Source organism: Accipiter gentilis, chromosome 29, assembly GCF_929443795.1.
Source record: "Accipiter gentilis chromosome 29, bAccGen1.1, whole genome shotgun sequence".
Taxonomy (NCBI): domain Eukaryota; kingdom Metazoa; phylum Chordata; class Aves; order Accipitriformes; family Accipitridae; genus Astur; species Astur gentilis.
The window spans coordinates 11,299,978-11,316,311 of record NC_064908.1 but is presented as its reverse complement, the minus strand read 5'-3'; the positions used below and the strand labels follow the sequence as shown (position 1 = coordinate 11,316,311).

The window sequence follows — 16,334 nt, the reverse complement described above, 5'->3', positions numbered from 1 at the left end:
CGCCGCGGGCTATGCAAATACAGAGGAGGGCGGGTTTTATGCTAACGGCTTCCCGGTCCCCTCTCGGCGGCGCGCGCGGATTGGCGGGAAGCGGCAGGGATGCTAATGAAGGCGCGGACCCCGCCCCCCGCCGCCGGCGGGCCGCGCTATTGTCCGGCGGGGCCGGGCCGGGAGGAGGCGGCGGCGGCCGGGGCCGGGGCCGGGGCCGGGGCCGGGGCCGCCGTGCGGAGCCGCCCAGCGCCAAGAGAGGAGGGCCCGGCCGGGCCCCCCCTGCAGGTGAGCAGCCGCGGGGCAGCTGTTGCATGCGCGGGGCGGGGGGTGCTGCTCCAGCGGTGTCCCCGGGGCCAGATGTGCTCCTCCTCCCCAGCTGTGCCCCGGGGGGGGGCCGGTGCTCAGGGAGCGGGGCCGGCGCTGCGCGACGCCGCTGCTCCCGGCGAGCCGCCCCCTGCAGCTGGAGGGGAGGAGAGGGGGCCCGGGGGCACCGCGGGGGGGGGGGCACAGCTGGAGGCACAGCTGGGGGCCCGCGGGGCTGGCCCCATCCGGGGGGCCGCATCCAGCACGCCCCGCACCTCCCCCGGCTCTGCCGAGCCCGGCTTTGGCAGGGCTGGCTCACAGCTGGGAGCCGGTTGGGGTCCCTGGGCGGATGGGGGGGGCGAAGCCCCGGCCCCACCGGGGTCCCTTCGGCCGAGGAGATGCGCCGGGAGGATGCGGGACAGGCCGCTTGCGCCGCTTCTTGCCAACACGTGTCCTGCCCACGCCGCCCCGCGCCATCGGAGCTTTCGTGGCCCTGGGAAAACTTGTCATAACTTTTCTTATTCCAGTGCTTCCTCCCTGCCCGGGGCCGAATCTGCTGCCCGGCTTGTGCGCGGGTGGTGTGGCCGGAGGATTTCGGGAGGGTTTCATCAGGCTGTTGTGGCCGGGGCCGCGAAGGACGGCACGAAGCCAAACCCAGAGGCTGCGGGACGCGAGGCCATGCCGCTGCCTCCCCCGAGGAAGTTGCAAGGGCTGCCTTCAACTTCAGTTCCTTGTTTTATTTAAAGGGCGGCTGCGAGCGCACTCGGTTCCTTAAAGTCAGGTCGTGGGTGCCAGCCGGGTGTCGCGGGTGTCCCTTGCTCTGCAGCACCCTTTCCAAACGGCCCAGGCAGGGATGTTTTAAGGACTCTCCGGAGAGCGTAGCGGTCGACGCACTGTTTACCCAAATCCAGCCCGTTGCTGCTTAACCCCACCTCACGCTCCCGGCTGCTGGAGGCCGGCTGCCCTCCCGTGTCCCCCGCCACCTCCCCCTTACCCTGCGCTAATAAGGGATCTCTCTGCCACCGGCTCTGCCGCAGCGGCAGCTCTCTCCAGACGGGGATTAAGGCCGCCCTTCGCAGGCATTACGGCCATCGGCAGCCCCCAGCTCACCCCGGCTCCCGCAGGTACGTTGGGGTTTGTCCCCGGGACGTACACCCGCAGCTTTCCTGGCAGGCCCTGGGGACGATGCTGTCCCCAGGGAGGACAGGGCCCTGCGTCGGGGACAGGAAGGTTCGTGTGCCGGGGAGGAGGTAGGAAAGCAGCCGTGGGAGCAGCTCCCGTCCCGCTGTAGGGCTTCGCTTCAGTGCAAGTGATGGAGAGATGGCGTTTCCGCAGGGTTTCGGTGCCTCTCCATGGAGATGTGCCGGCAAGGGGGAGCTGGGGGGGACATGGCCCCTCCAGGCAGGGGAACTGGGGGGACTTAGGGGCTTTAGAGCAATGGTGTAGTAACAGGCGTGTGTGCTTTCAGAGGACGAGGAGGGTTTGTCAGGCTCTTCCTCACTGTGATGGTTTCTCCCTTGTTTTAATGGGAAATAGTGCAAACTAAAAAAGCAGCGTTTCCGCTTCTCTGCCTTCTTTCATGCTCATAAAACAGGATTCTGTGGGCTTAAAAGAAGAGTTTATAAACCAGGAATTCCTCCCTCCTGGCGTGCAGACGCCCCTTGCCAAGTTTCAGCCTGAGGCTGTTCTTCTGGCCTCCTTCAACACCCACCCCCCCCAAAAGAGATGCTTTGGATGGCAGTGCTGGTGTGCCGCTCCTGCTAGGGGCTCCCACAAAAAGGCGAGCTGAGGAGGGGAAGAGGAACGCAGGGAGGCTGCGAGAGACCCACGCTCCAAAAAACCAGCCCTCCCCAGCCCTCCCCTGCAGGTCGCCAGGACCGGTCGTCAGCCCCTGCTTGCTTTTAACCTCTCTTTTTAGACACTCAAGCAGAAAAAATGTGTATTTTTATGCAGTGCATGCAGGAGCGGTACCCCCCCTGCAGAGCCCTGGGTTGCAGAGCTTTTTAGCCAAAAAAAACCTGCGGTCAGAGGTTCCTGGCTGCAGGCAGGGCTGCTGGCATTGCCTGCTTGCCATCTTGGGGTGCTGGGGTGTAGATCCCTTGGGGGACGTGGGTGCCGGGCTCCTCTGGGAGATTGGGTGCTCTCTGGAACTGAGTTTGGGTTTGGAGCTGGTGGTTTAGGAAAATAAAATATCCATCCCTTGCCCAGGAGGGGGGTTAAAGCCCCCCTGCGTCCCAGCCGGGCACATTTGTGGGGGTTTAACTACCCTCCTGGGCGAGGGATGGATATTTTATTTTGGGGCTCAGGGAGGGTTATTCCCCATCACTCGGGGGACATCACCTTCATGCCACAGGGATGGGGGTGGTGGAGTCAGAGCCCCCCCAACCCACCTGGTCTGCCCAGGGTTGACAAAGCAGAGAAGGCAAAGTGACAGCAGCTCTGTCGCCCCCCCCCCCCCCACCGCCATGTCACGGAGCAAGCCCTGGGGCTGGGGATGCGGTGTCTCCTCCGCTGTCAGCACTGATAAAGCCAGGAGCAGTGACAGGGCCACGCGCTGCTTGGTGTTGGCCTTGACTGCACTGCTGTTGCTCTGCTTCACACGTGCAATGAGTTGGGCAGTCTCAGCCTTGCACCTCCATCTGTCCCCCGGGTTTTGTAGGGCAGGGAGCAGGACAGGGACGGGATCGCTGTGGCGGAGGGTGAAGCTGCCTGCGGAGTGGATCAGAGATTAGGAGCTGAGGGCAGGGCCAGGCAGAGGCAACCTCTCCTGCCTGCTGGCCAGGCAGAGACCTGGCAGCACTCATCACTGCCCTGAGCATCGCCTCCCTCGTCCGAGCACCTCCACCCCCAAGGCACAATTTGGGACACCCCTGGCTGAGAGGTGGAGGGCAGGAGAGGGACTGAGGGTCTCGGGCAGAGCAGAGTTCAGGGGTACAAGACATTTTCTAGCTGAGGCTTCTAAATTTCTTTTTAGCGCTTTCTCTGATTACCCTGTTGCAAAATCCCAGCTTTCAAAGAGCAAGATTAAAAAACAAAATACACACATACACACTTGGGCTTGTTTGCATTTGCTTTGTGGTTCCCAAGTACGTAGCCACATCATTTTTCAAGCTTTTCTGTGTTACCATAACAGCGAGCAACTCACTTAAAGGGGAAAAAATCCAAGATTCTTCTCTCTTACCATCATGACCATTGGTGGAGGGACTTTCTGGGAAAGCAAGAAATGTGGCTGGATTTGCAAGCAGATCCTGCAGACTGTGGCTGCTGCGGGCAGTGCAGCCGGGAGGGGCTGCTGCTCAGAAATGGGGTGACAGCCAATGGAGTATGGGTCAGGCATGATCCGAGCTCCAGCCTGCCGAAACTGGGTAGGACACATTTTAACCCTCTTTGCCCCAAGACAACAGAACCCACAGTCTTCTTTCACCCCCACCCTCGCCCACTGGGACCCCCCCCCAGGGCTGGTGTTTGGGGCTCCTCATCTCTTGGGGGTGCTGCAGGGCTCAAGGCGGGTCAGGGGGCACTTTTGGTGTGCCACTTCTCCAGGCCAGGATGTGGGCAAATGCTCAGGGCTGGAAACATACCAGCTCAGGGAGGGGCTGAAGCCAAAATCGCTCTTTAGCTGCACTGAGCAGCCGCAGAGCCTGAAGCATCCCATGGGCAACCCCATCCTCCCTGGTGGCTGCACCCCAGAGGCAGGAGGTGCTATGGAGCATCTCCAGGTGCAGAAAGTGGAGTTGCCCAGCAAGTGTACAGGGAAAAAAACTCCTGCAAGCTCCCCGGGAGGTTTACAAGACCCTGAGGGATGCTTTGGGGTTTGCTCCCTGCCCATAAAGCTCCAAGGATGCAGGCAGGACTGGGAGCGCGCTGCTGCTGGTGCAAGGACAATGCCCGAGGACCTTGATGCCGGGTGGCAGCAGAAAATAACCCCCAAAACCCCCCCAAAACCATTAATAGCAGGATTTAAACCAGGGAATTTGCAGATCTGAGACTTCGGAGTGGGTTACAGGACTTTTCCCGGAGCATGTGGGTGCCGTAGCTTTGTTGCTCATCACCACCATCCCCAAGCCAGCAGCACCCCAAAATCACCACAGCACCCACCAGCTAAATACACCCACCCCAGGGACCGTGCTGTGGTTTCGTTAGCAGCCGGGAGCTCATGCGAGCTCTCCTCCACGTGCCACTAATTACACAGTAACGAGCTGAATTAATTGCCTGCCTGCAAGTGTGCCAGGATGCGCCCTGATGTCTGGTTATGGCCATGGCATCCCTGGGGCTGTGAGCAGCATCTTGGGGTGGCGGCCAGGCAGACCCCCCCTTGGAAATCTGGGATATATCCTGGATTTCCAACAGGGGGTCTGCCTGGCCATATTTTGGGGCTGTATGGCTGAATTTTGGGGTTGCTTGGCCTCCTGAAAGACCCTCATCCTGATTTCTTTTGGAAGCTGCAGCTGCTGATGGTCCCAGGCATCCCCCCCCCCCCCCCCCCCCCCGCCATTGTGCTTCATCATTTTGCTCTGAATAGAATGAAAAAATAAAGTTCTTGATGAAAAGTGACATAGGAGGAGGGTATAGCCCCTGCCGCGCAGGGCCTGATGGGGTTAAAAAATTTGCGGCTGCCTGCAAACTTGCAGGAAGCACCCAGCATCGTTTCCTACTTCTGCAAAAGCCCAGCAGGAAGGTTTTGGGGTGCTCGGGGGATGCTGCTTTGGGGACCCCCAATGGGGTCACGGTGATGGGGATGTCCCGGCACTGCTGGCACGGGGTGAGTGTACCTGGCATGGGGTCAGTTGCTCCTCCATGCTCTGGCATTGGGTTGGGGATTCTGTGGGGTCACCACTGGTGATGCCGGCATGGTGCTTGGTACTGGCCACTGGCACGGCGGCAGCTGCCGCCTCCAGCACCCCATGGCCAAAATTGGGTTGCGGGGGGCTCAAATCTAGCCGAGGGGATGTTGCCGGGAAAACCCTGTGGCCTTTCTTGCTACCCGCCCAACGGTTGGGTTTTTGGCATCCGGCATCTCTCGAGCTGCCGCTGCGGCTCTGGGAACCCTGGCACACCGAGGAGTGGGGCGAGGGCGAGCTCCTGCTTTTAGGTCATTCATGGAGCGAGTGTGCCAGGCCTCTGCTGTGATCCCTCTTGCTGTCAGCCCGCCAGAGCTGGAGGGGCCTCGGGGTGCTCCTGCCTCCCCGGCACTGTCCTGCGCTATGGTGGCACCGCTGACGGTCCCCAGGCTGTGGCTGCTCAGCCAGGGTGATGTCTGGTGGGTGCCAGCATGGGCAGGGTGTCCCCAGTGCCCACCCCAGAGGGGGAAAAGCCTTTTGGGGTGGCCCTGGGGGACTTCATCCCCATGGGGAGCTCTGGGGACCATGATGGCCATGGGAGAAGCATCAGCTCCGGCTTCATGCAGGGTGGGGGGGCTGGCCCACGAGTGTCACCCCCTGTCATGGGGGATTGCTCTTGCCCTGGGGCCTGGGGGACAGGGGGAGCCCTGGCAGCGGGGGGAACACCTCAAACAGAGCCCACTGTGTCCTGCTGAGCATCCCTCCCTCTCCCTCAGCCCCCGCCAGGACGCAGTGGCGGCGATGTGACCTACATTCGTGGCAAGGAGGTCCCCAGCCTGCTGCCGCCACCGCTGGGCCATGAAGCGGCACAAGTGACGGGGACGCCGTGCCCGCGGGCCATGGCCAGCCCGGCACCATGGCTGCGCTGGACACAAACAGAGCTGACGCACTGGGAGGGAGAGGAGGAGGAGGAGGAGGAGGAGGAAGACGACTTTGAAAGGCGGATGGACGAGGATGGGGTCATCGGCCTAGGGGAGGATGCCGGGAGCCCACCGTGGGGTGAGTTGTCCCCTCCCCGCTGCCCAAAGACCCTCACTGGGGGGTCCCGGGGGTCCCAGGAGCTGCTGGAGCCGAGGGGGGCTGCGAGGGGACCGGGGGGCACCGGCTGGCTGGCAGCAGCCCCGCGGCGCTGGTGTTTTGCAGGCGACGGCGAGGACCCGGAGGAGGGGTCCCCAGCGGAGGAGGGTCGCTGGCACCCGCGGCGGGACCTGGCGGAGGAGGATGAGGAGCGGGGCAGCTCCAGGGGGGACGAGGAGCCCTGGGGGGCAGAGAGTGATGGGGAGCCCTACCCGGAGCTCTCCTATGAGGGCCGGTGGGGCTCAGGATCCAGCGGCAGCCCTGTGGCGTCGCGGGACGGCCGGGCTCTCTGCCAGCCCCGCGGCTGCAGCACGGACGGTGGTGACACCTCAGGGCTGTCGGACACCAGCCCTGACCCCGCCACCCCATCCCGCCGGCACCGGGGCTGGGGCACGGCTGGGGATGCCGGCGGGGGGCACGGGCAGGGCTGGACCCCGAGCCAGAGCCGCCTGCTGCCCCTCTCCACCGATGACCTCTGCGATGCCACCAGCATCGAGCCCGTCCCCGAGCCCCAGCCGGCCAGGACGGGGCTGCCGGCCCCCGGCACCGCTGGCTTGGCACCCACCGGGGAGCCCTGGGGCGCTGGCACCCCCCCCGCACCCCAGCTGCATGACGGGTCCCAGGTGCCCAAGAAAGCGGCACCCACGGTGCTGCCCCCCAAGCCCGGCCGGCCGTCGCGGTCCCTGAGCCCCCGTCGGCGGCACACGGGCGGCAAGGAAGCGAGGGATCCCTCGGGAACGGGCACCGGCACGGCCGAGGGCACCCAGTATGGCCGAGGGCGGCTCAACCACCCCCTGCCCGACCTCTCCAAGGTGGAGGCGCGGGTGAAGTTCGACCAGAGCTACCGGCCGCCGCGGGGCCGAGCCCTGCCCGCCCGCCCCAGGGCCCCGGGCGGCCCCATCGGCTTCAAGTCCCCAGCCGAAATCGTCCGGGAGGTGCTGCTGAGCAGCGGGGAGGGGGTCCCCCCGCAGCCCCCCACCACCGCCGGGTTGCCGCAGGAGTTCAGGTCCCCCAGGCAAGCCACCGAGCTGGTGCAACAGCTCCAGGTAACACCCAGCTCCCCCAGTTCAGCCAGAGAGGCCTTACTGGGAGGGTCTCCAGGGTGGGGGGACCAGGCAGTGCAGGTGGGATGGAGGTGTCAGCAGTCCCATGGCGAGGAGGGAAGGACCAGACAGGGGTGTGGGCAGCACTCAGGGCTGGAGGCAGGGAGGCTTGTGTGTTCCCCCCTCCCAGGATGCTTGTACACCCCCCCCAGTGCTCTTTACCCCCAGGGTGCTTGTCCCCTGCGATGCCCTCCTGTCCCCTGGGAGGAGAGGGCAGCTCTCCCCCCCGCAGAGAAACAGGGCCCACATCTGCACTAGCGGGGCCGGGTGCTTTGGGAGGGTGGGTTTCTGCACCCCAGGGTGTCCCCCACCCATGGGAGCCCCCCCCCCCCCCAGCCCTGTCATCCCCACACAGGGATGCCTCCCTCCGTGTTGCATCCCCCTTTGCCACCCACCCCTCGGGCATCCTCCGAGCCCCCATCCCCGTGCCGGGTGCCGTCACCCACTGGGTGCCCCCTCCCCACAGGACGACTACCACAAGCTGCTGACGAAGTACGCCGAGGCCGAGAACACCATCGACCAGCTGCGCCTGGGTGCCAGGGTGGGTGCCAGGGCAGGGATGGCTGCGGGGGGGGCAGGAGGGGGGACTCCCGGCTCTGCTTCCCCCTCCCTGGGGTTATTCAGGGTCTCTTCTTCCCCTGGTCCCCCCCCCTGCTCTTCCTCCGCCCGGGGGGCTGCGGTTGAGCAAACCCAGCCTGGGGAGCGGGGGTCGAGGCCAACGCAGAGCCCACACCAAAACCGGGGGTCGCTTCCCCCCCCGCCTGGCAGGCTCCCCTCCGCGCCAGGGAGGTGGCTGAGCTGAAACAGGCCCCGAAATGGCGGGGGCGGCTGCAGGGCACGTCACTGAAATGGCAGGGCGGCGGGCGGAAGCGCGTCCCCGTGTCGCCCTCGCCGCCTCCCGCCCCGCACCACTGCGCGGGTGGGGAAACTGAGGCAGGGCTGGCGCCCGGCTGTGCCCCCCGCCCGCGCCGTGCCCCCACCTTCGCCCCTGCCTGCCTGCCGTCCCCACGGGGGACCCGAGGGGCACGTCGGGTGGGCAACGCCAGGGTTGGGGTGCAGGGTGGGTACATAAACCCCCTCTCCCTGCCCCCAGGTGAGCCTGTACGCCGACCCGCCACGGCCCAGCCGCAGCCTCGCCGTGGGCACCGTGGGCACCGGCTGCCGGGTGATGGCCCTCAGCATCCCGCAGGCCAGGACGGCAGCTTTCAGCACGACCCCGGCCCCAGCCCCGCCGGCCTCGCTGGGTGGAGGTGGGTTGAACCGTGGTTTCCCCGTCGCCCTCCTGCTCTGGTTTTGGGGGGGGGGGCTGTTGAGCCGAGCCCCCCCATACCCATGGCTTCTCCACGGTGGGGTGGGGGGACCGGTGCATCACCTCGTCCTCGTGTTTTCTCGCAGCTCCGGCACCGTCAGACCGGGAGGGATCACCCCAACCTCCTCCTTCCCCCCCTCCACCTGGGGGGGGCTGCCCCACCTGCCCGGGGCCGTGCCGCTGCCCGGGCACCCAGTTGACGCGGACGCTGGCGGGCCAGACCCACAAGCTGCAGGCCCAGGCAAGCTCCAGGGAGGGGGCTGCAGTGGGAATGGGGGGCTGCAGCGGGAATGGGGGGCTGCAGCGGGGGGCTGCAGCGGGGCTGGGCTCAGCCCTTTCTCTCCCGGCCAGGTGGAATCCTTCGAAGGCTGGATCCGGGCTGGGAGCCCCACGCCCCAGGAGCAGCTCCAGGTGCGTCGGCCCCATCCTGGCACCCCACCCCGGGGGTGCACGGCGGGGCCGGGGGGGTGGCGGGGACCAGGGGCCGAGCCGGCAGACTCGGACGTCGCCGCCGTTGTGCCGCAGAGGTTTAGGAAGCTGAGGGATGCGCAGGATGCGCTGGAGCGGGCGTACCTGCGAGCCCGGCAGCAGCACCCAGGGGCATCGGGGGAGTTTGATCCCAACCGGTAAGTGCTTGACCCCCACCGCCCCCTCCCCACCGGCGAAGCCCCAGGGACCCGTGCCGCCGGCCCCCCGTGCCTCCGGGTTCGGCGTCTCCCCGACACTGATGGTTGCTGTCTTGCAGCGAGGTGGAAGGGGAGATTTTCCGCCTGGGGCTGCGCTTGGAGGAGCTGAAGGAGCGGCTGGAGCCTGGGGCCAGGCGGCAGCTCCCCCTGCAATGCCCGAACCAGCCCCGCTCCCCTCCGGCCCCTTCCCCACCGCCGGCCGCCTGCTCCCCGCACCCCGAGGTGAGCAGGGCAAGGCTTCAGGGGGAGCGGACAGGGCTGGGGGTGCAAAGAAAGATGCTGGGGTGGAGGTCGTGCTTCTCTGACCCCCTTTTGCTGTGCCCTGCCTGCAGAGCCCCGCACTGATGGAGGGTCCCCGGGGGACAGCAGGGGACAGCGAGGTGGCGACGGGGGGGTTGCCCCGGCCCCTCTGGCACAAGCAGCTCCGAGTGGAGGAGGATTTCGGTGACCTGGTGGAGCAGTGAGTGCCCTCGCAGTGAGGCGGGGGGGGATGCGGGCAGGGAGCGGCTCCCCAAAACCACCAAATCCTGCCTGTGGTCCCCCCCAGGTACAAGCACTTCAAGTCCTTGCCGGAGTCACTGAGCCTGGAGCAGCTGAGTCTGGCAGAGACTGGGTCCCAAGAGGAGGTGGATGGACCTGCAGCAGGGGATGGTGGCCCCAGCAAGGTTGCCTGCAGGACACAGTCACTAGAGGAGGGGGTCAACCACGAGAACTCCCCTTTGTAAGTGTTGTGGGAGGACAAGTGCCCCATGCTGGGCAAGTGGGAGGTTTTCTGTCAGGTCTCAGGTTTTACATCACTGGCATTGGTAGGCTTCAGAGTTAACAGCCTCCATGGGAGAGCTGGCTGCCCTAGGGCATTTCCCCACATCTGGGGTTGCACTGCCCCATTGCTCATGGTCCGTCCTCTCCCTGCAGGCACCCCGCGGAGAGGAGAGCTGCGCTGCTGCCCGCCAGGGACCCTCCATGGCCAGGCAGGACACGGGGCCACCTGTCCCCTGCCACCGCTGAGGAGCCACCGGCTACAGCCAAACCTCCCCTGGGGCTCCCTGAGCCACCACGGATGCTCCTGTCCTGCCGCAGCAGCAGAGCGGGCAGCGCTGTCGCCCAGCACCAGCCCCGCAAGGTGAGTCCCCTGGGACTGCAGGCCCCATCTGCCAGCACCCCTACAACCTGCTGGGGGCTCCTGGGGGTGCTTGGCACCAATCCTGCCCTCCTCGACGCATCTGCAGGAGCAGCGCATTGTGTCACCGGAGACGGACAGCGGCTTTGTGGGCTCGGAGGCCAGCAGGGTGTCACCCCCCGTGCACACCCCTGAGCACCAGCCTCCCGGCACCGGGTATGGCTCGGGGTCCCTGCCCTCACCCCAGTGTGGGGATTCAGGGACATGGGCTGTTGGCTCTGTCTGGGGGGATTTGGAGCACTGAAGGGGAGCAGGGATGGGGGGAGAGACAGCGAGGACGTAGGGAGCAGGGAGGGGTTGCTGGGGTGGGCTGGAGATGTGCAGGGTGGCCCATGGCTGGGGCATGAGCCATGGCGGCTGCCTGTATCACCCGTCCCGTCCCCAGGACCCCTGGCTTGCTGGGACCCTCCATCCCCATCCCTGCAACCCTCTGTCCTCCACGGAAGAGAGAAGTGATCCCGCTTCCCTCCGAGACAGCACTGATGAGCATCTACCCCGTGGGCAGGCAGGGTGGCACGGGGGGGGCCCGCCTGCCCCCCAGCACCCCCTCGCAAGGCAGCGCGGGCAGCGAGCCAGGACCCGACGGTGACGGCAGTGAGTAGGCAGTGTTTCAGGGAGGGACGTGTCCCCAGGGAGAGAGATTTGGGGGGGCCCTGTCTCTGCCGGTGGAAGAGGGTCTGGTTTATGGTGTTCTCCCAAGCCCCTTGGTGTGCTGGCCTGGGGGTGCCTTCTGCCTGCTGGTTCTGCTCCCCCAGGTCTCTCCTGGGAGGGGGACAGCCCCATGTCCCACGCTGCCAACCTCTGCTCACTGTTCTCCGCCCCCCCCAGCTCACATGGACTCGGAGGCAGAAGGCAGGAGTTGCGCCAGCGCCGGTGGCCACCCCTCCAGCATGGCCAGGGGCCCGGCCAGCCCCCCGCCATCCCCCGAAACACCGTCCCCCACCCCGCTGTCCCCTGACCTGCCATCCCTCGACCCGGCTCGCTGCGACCTGCTGGGCTCCCGTCTGGAGCGTGAGTGAGTGTCTGTGTACCCCCCCAAACCGGGCCAACCCCCCCAGGCGACACAGGGACGCTGCCAAGCAAAGTCCCCAAAGGCACCAGCATCTTCTGCTGGGCAGCAGCAGGTTTTCCCTTCTTGGAGAGCCAGGACCTAGCTGGGGCCGAGTCCTCCAAACTCATGACATGTGTGGGCTGACTGAGACAAGCCCCAGGCTTGGTTTTGGGGAGCATCATAGCTACTGGGTCCTGGCCAGTGGGGATGGGGTCAGGCGTGGGGTCCGGGGAGAACGGGACTGCTCCCACCCCAGGAGCAGCCAGGACTGTTGGGAGCCTTGCCGTACTGCAGGCGCCCCTCACCGTGGCGTCTGTCCTGCGGCAGCCGGGCCATCTGGGCGCTGCGGGACGAGGTGTGGCGGCTGCAGCGGAGGCTGGAGGAGAGCCTGCGCTGCTCCCGCAGCTATCCCGAGGGAAAAGCCGCCCCGGCCAGGAGGCAGCTGGTGGCCAGCGGACCGTCGTCCCCCAAGGACGCAGCATCCTCGGGGTAGGTGGCACGAGGGACGGGGGGCGGTGGGGGTGCGGCAGCAGCCACCCCTGGTTGGGGGCAGCACTGTGTCCCACGGGCCTGGGGACACCCCCAGCCCGTCCCATTTCTGCTGCAACTGGGGAGAGGTTGGGCTCGGGGAGGGGGACCAGCAGCCTGGCTGTGCAGGGTGGTGGGTCGGGGGGATGCCTGAGGGGACACTGGGGGGTCCGGGTGGTGACAGCAGCACCGTCCCCTCCACAGGGAGCCAAGCCCCCCGGTGCGGGGCAGGGTGGCCCCTGGGGTCGCGGTGACAAAGAGACGGAGGTCGGCATCGCTGCCGCGGGCCGGGCCGGAGCTGGACCTCGGTAAGTGGGACCCCACTGGGGTTGGGACAGCGGGTCAGTGGGGACACGCTCCTCCCTGCGTGCCATTTCCCCTTCCCCAAACGGAGTGGGGTGCTGGTGGGGCTGCGGGAACCGGGCAGGTCCTGGGGGGCCCGTGGGACCCAGCAGCGCTCAGCCCAGGGCCAGATCCTGCAGACCTGGGGTCAGACCCACTGGATCCCACCCCGCTTCCCTCTCCTCCACCACAGCCTCCGAGTCGGACCCCTCACCCGCCGGGCCCCGGGCCACCCCCTGCCCACAGAAGAGCCCTGGGAGCACCCCAGGAGTGGTGACATTTCGGGGACAGTACACAGGTGGGTGCCAGCAGCGGTCGGTGCATGGGGCTGAGGGTGGCTGCCCCCGTGTTGGGGTTCCCGGCCGCGCTCACGCTGGGTTTTGGCAGGGACGCGGTACCAGGCGGGGATGCCGCGGGCCACCCCAGCACCCCGAGAAGAGCCGGGCACCCCGGGGTGCCCCCGGTGCCACGGGAGCAAGACATCATCAGGTGAGTGACCCCGGGAGCAGCCCCCAGCCCCTTCTGGGCTTCACAAACGGACCTGCTAATGACTTTAATTCATTAACTAGAGGCTTGGGGAGGGGGGAGCTATGTGCCCACTCCCCGCGGCCTGGGGCTCACCCCAGTGCCCCTCGGCTGGACCCCCCTGCCCTGGGGTGCCCTCCTCGCTGCTGGCTGCAGCCGCTGGCGTCCCCGGAGCAGTGGGAATGTGTCCCCAGCCCTGTCGTTTAGCTAAAGGTTAACGTGGCCCATTCCTGGGTAACGGCGCAGAGCTGGGCTCTGCTGTGTCCCGTGCCTGCCTGGAACGGAGCTGGATACATGCAGAATGCTTTGCAGACCCCCCATTTTGCAGACCCTCCCCCATTTTGAAGAGCCCCCCCTTTGCAGCCCCCCCCCCACCCTTGCAGGGAAAGGCCGCCGCCTCCTGTCCCAGCCGCTCCCCCAAACCACTCTGCTTTTTCCAAACCGCCCTTGCTTGGTCAGGGCGGGGATGTTCCCAGACACACTCGCTCTTCTCTCCGTAGCTGGATTCGGGGCGGGTGATGCCGCCAGACAGCCCCAGCACAGCACTCCGAGGAGAACGCGCTGCCCAGCTTGCCGAGCACCCATGGGTCCCCCCGCGCCCGGCAGCAGGGACGGAGCAACACACGGTGGGTGACGGATGGCACGTGCTTGGCATGGCTCATCCCTGCATGGGAGCCGGGGCGGGGGGATGCGAAACAACCCTCAGACCCCTGGCACAGCGCTGGCAGACTGCTTGGGGACAGAAGTGACACCCAGCGGTGCCACCACCCGCTCCCCCCAGGCGTGGCTGTTCCCACTGTGGCACGGGTGGGCTCACCTGGGGCTGCCGCTCGCTGCACCCCCTTGGGGACATCGAACCCCCTTGGGGACATCTAACCACCTTCCTCCCCGCAGCAGAGCGTGGCCCTGGTGGCACGTCCCCCCCAGGCTCCCGCGCTGGTCCCCGAGCCGAGAAACCGGAGCAGCCCGGACTTTGGTACTTGGCCAGCCCTGGTGCCACCGCTGCCGTCGGCTGCCTTGCGCCCGTCCCCCTCGTGCCTTACGTTCCCTCCGTGCTGTAAGGATGCTCTGCGTTGGGGGGGACCGGGGGGGAGGTCAGCATCTCCAGGGGGAGGAGGGTGAACCCCGGAGGGGCTGTGTCCACCCCAGGGACCTGCTGGTTTGCCCACGGAGTGTCACCCGGGTGGCAGCTGGCTGGGAGCAGGATCTGCATGGGGGTGAGCGTAGGGAGATGGGTGCTGGGGGTTGGAGAGGGATGAGGTGGGGGAGAGGGGTGAAAAGAAGGCAGAGTGGAGGCACAGAGCCCCCGGGGCGGGGGGTACAGCCTACGGGGCAAAGCTGAGCCCGTGGCCCCTTCTTCTTCCCAGCTACTGCTCCCCAGCGGTACCTACCTCAGCCCCAGCCGTGGCCGGGGTTCCCCTCCAACACGCTGCGGGGCACCGGCGGGCAGAGCATCCCCCTGGGCCACGTGCCGCCGGCCACCACCGCTGCCTGACCCTGGGCCTGGAGGAGTTGGAGGAGCTGAACCGGTCGCTAAGCCGGGCCGTGGAGGCTGCCCAGAGCGTGAGGCTCACCACCACCCGCATGAGCCGGGCGCTAGCCGCTGAGCTGAGCCGAGCACGGGACCTGCGGGGCTCCTGCCTCTTCTGAGGGTCCTGCCGGCCCCTGCCAAACCCTCTGTGCCCTCGCAGGGGGCAGCAGGAGGAGGAAGATGGTACCCCCATCAGCATCCCTTCGCTGGATGCTCCCTGCCAGATCTGGGGGCAGCGGGTCTGGAGGCATCTCCATGGGGTCCTGCACCGGCTCCCATCCCGCTTGCCCTAGACCTCCTGCATCGCTTGTCCATCTGTCTGTCCATTTTCAGGACCACCCAAGGTGCAGGAGTGGGGCAAGACATGGGCATGATCCCGTGGCACCCCAGGCTGCGAGCACAGCCCCCGCAGGAGGGCACCGTCCCCTGGGACCAACGGGGTGGCCCTGTGTCCCCCACGGCAGACGCCACCTGGAGCAGAGCACTTCTGGGGGTGCTCTGACTTTGTGTAGGTCCTACTGCAACACAGGTCGAGCCCCCGTTGGCAGCTGCATTTACCTCCGTGCCTGTGGGGGCAGAAGTACCCGCAATTCCCTATTCAACCCCTTTCCCAGCCTTTAGGCATCCTCCGGGAGCTTGGTGCCCCCCTCCGCCCTCTGCTCTGCCCTTGGACTTCAACCGAGCCAGGTCCTCCCTGGAAAAGCTCTTCTTTTTGTCATTTTATGTGAATTTTTTTTCTCTGAGGTAGCTAGTAAGCAGCTAAATCACTCTTTTAGGGTTGATTGATGATATACAATGTGTGTGTGTATGTATATATATGTATCTATATAGAGGTACATATATATATGTTCTGGTTTTAATTTCCAGTATAATCCTTGGGGCATTTGTGGGGTTTTTTGGCTGTCCCTGGGTGTGGCCGCCCACAGTGTTATCCAGGCAGAAAGAAAGAAGGATTTGGGGTTTTCCTTGGGATTCCCAGGCGATCTGGGCTGGTAGAGGAAAAATTGCCCGGTGAGACTGAGGCAGGGACAGGATCTGGCCCTGAGGAGGTCTGCGGAGCCCCCGTCCCTCCAGGCTGGTTTTGTAATCAGTTAACGCCTATTTTTTAGCAAAACGGATGTGGTCAGAGCAGCCCTTAGAGAGGGCACAGTGCCTTGGAGGTGGGTGCTCCACACCCTACAAATCCTGGGGGGACCCTCCAGCTGCACCCGCCAGCACCCACGCAGAACCAGCACCCTGTCCCCCAGGGATGGGTCCAGCCAACCCCCCCCATCCCTGAGCATCTCAGCCTGCAGTGCCCCTGGCTGTGTTTATGTGTAGGACCTACCTGAAGTGCCCGTGTCAAATTTATTTATTTTTGAATTTTTTTTGTTGTACAAAGACCCACGTCTTTTGGGGGCGAAATCACTAATGCCCCCCGTGAGTTACTCAGGTCTAGAGCCTCCCCAAGCGCTTGCAAAACCACTGAGCCCGGATCCTGCAACCAGCCCGGGGGGGCCAGGGAGGGGCTGCCCCTGATGCTGCCCTTTGGGGGGAGAGGGGTGGGTTGGGGGCATGCAGGGGGGATTTTAAAGAGGATTTATGTGTCTCCGGATGCATCTGCTTGTACCTGTGTCCCAAGCGAGCCGACGGGCTAGGTTGCAGCTGCACTGGAAGCTGTGACCCCCCCCAGCCCAGCTGGGGTGTGCAGGGAGCACGCAGCTGTATTTAACTATCCCAAATGCAATAGCCGGGAGCAAAGATGAAGTTTTTTTCTGTATCTCCTATTTTGTAATGACCAGCAGAGCCGTTTGGATAGTATTTTGTACTAAGATAATCACCTATTTTTTGAACGAAATAAATGCGGTTGGTCGGCTTGTGGGTTTTT

At 65.4% G+C, this 16,334-nt stretch overlaps 2 protein-coding genes across 11 annotated transcripts in view; one reads left to right on the top strand and one right to left on the bottom strand.

Moving 5' to 3' along the window:
* ATP6V1G1 (ATPase H+ transporting V1 subunit G1) overlaps positions 1–16,334 on the bottom strand; it is a 107,995-nt gene that overhangs the window by 87,742 nt on the left and 3,919 nt on the right. The window lies entirely within an intron of this gene.
* Positions 189–16,321, top strand: AKNA (AT-hook transcription factor). 10 transcript variants are annotated; one of them, XM_049832474.1, is made up of 22 exons: positions 4,898–5,056; positions 5,852–6,134; positions 6,279–7,258; positions 7,782–7,856; positions 8,409–8,565; positions 8,711–8,865; positions 8,976–9,035; positions 9,150–9,250; positions 9,370–9,532; positions 9,643–9,770; positions 9,858–10,031; positions 10,226–10,433; positions 10,540–10,646; positions 10,876–11,084; positions 11,319–11,505; positions 11,836–12,030; positions 12,274–12,377; positions 12,605–12,709; positions 12,799–12,900; positions 13,437–13,562; positions 13,831–13,993; positions 14,304–16,321. In XM_049832474.1, the coding sequence occupies exons 1-22, from the start codon at positions 5,027–5,029 to the stop codon at positions 14,584–14,586; spliced, it is 4,095 nt and encodes a 1,364-aa protein (XP_049688431.1). In that variant the 5' UTR covers positions 4,898–5,026; the 3' UTR covers positions 14,587–16,321. The 10 variants fall into 10 exon arrangements, 8 of the variants coding, with proteins under 8 accessions (XP_049688434.1, XP_049688432.1, XP_049688429.1 ...); XM_049832479.1 differs by having other exon boundaries at positions 4,899–5,056; positions 11,869–12,030; XM_049832477.1 differs by lacking the exon at positions 4,898–5,056 and adding an exon at positions 189–276 and having other exon boundaries at positions 5,862–6,134; positions 8,976–9,250.

Coding starts and splice junctions, on each gene's coding strand:
- AKNA (XM_049832471.1), top strand. CDS start 5,027: ATGGGGATGTCCCGGCACTGCTGGCACGGG. Junction 5,057..5,851: donor CCCGGCACTGCTGGCACGGG/GTGAGTGTACCT, acceptor CCTCTCCCTCAG/CCCCCGCCAGGACGCAGTGG. Junction 10,032..10,225: donor AACCACGAGAACTCCCCTTT/GTAAGTGTTGTG, acceptor CTCTCCCTGCAG/GCACCCCGCGGAGAGGAGAG.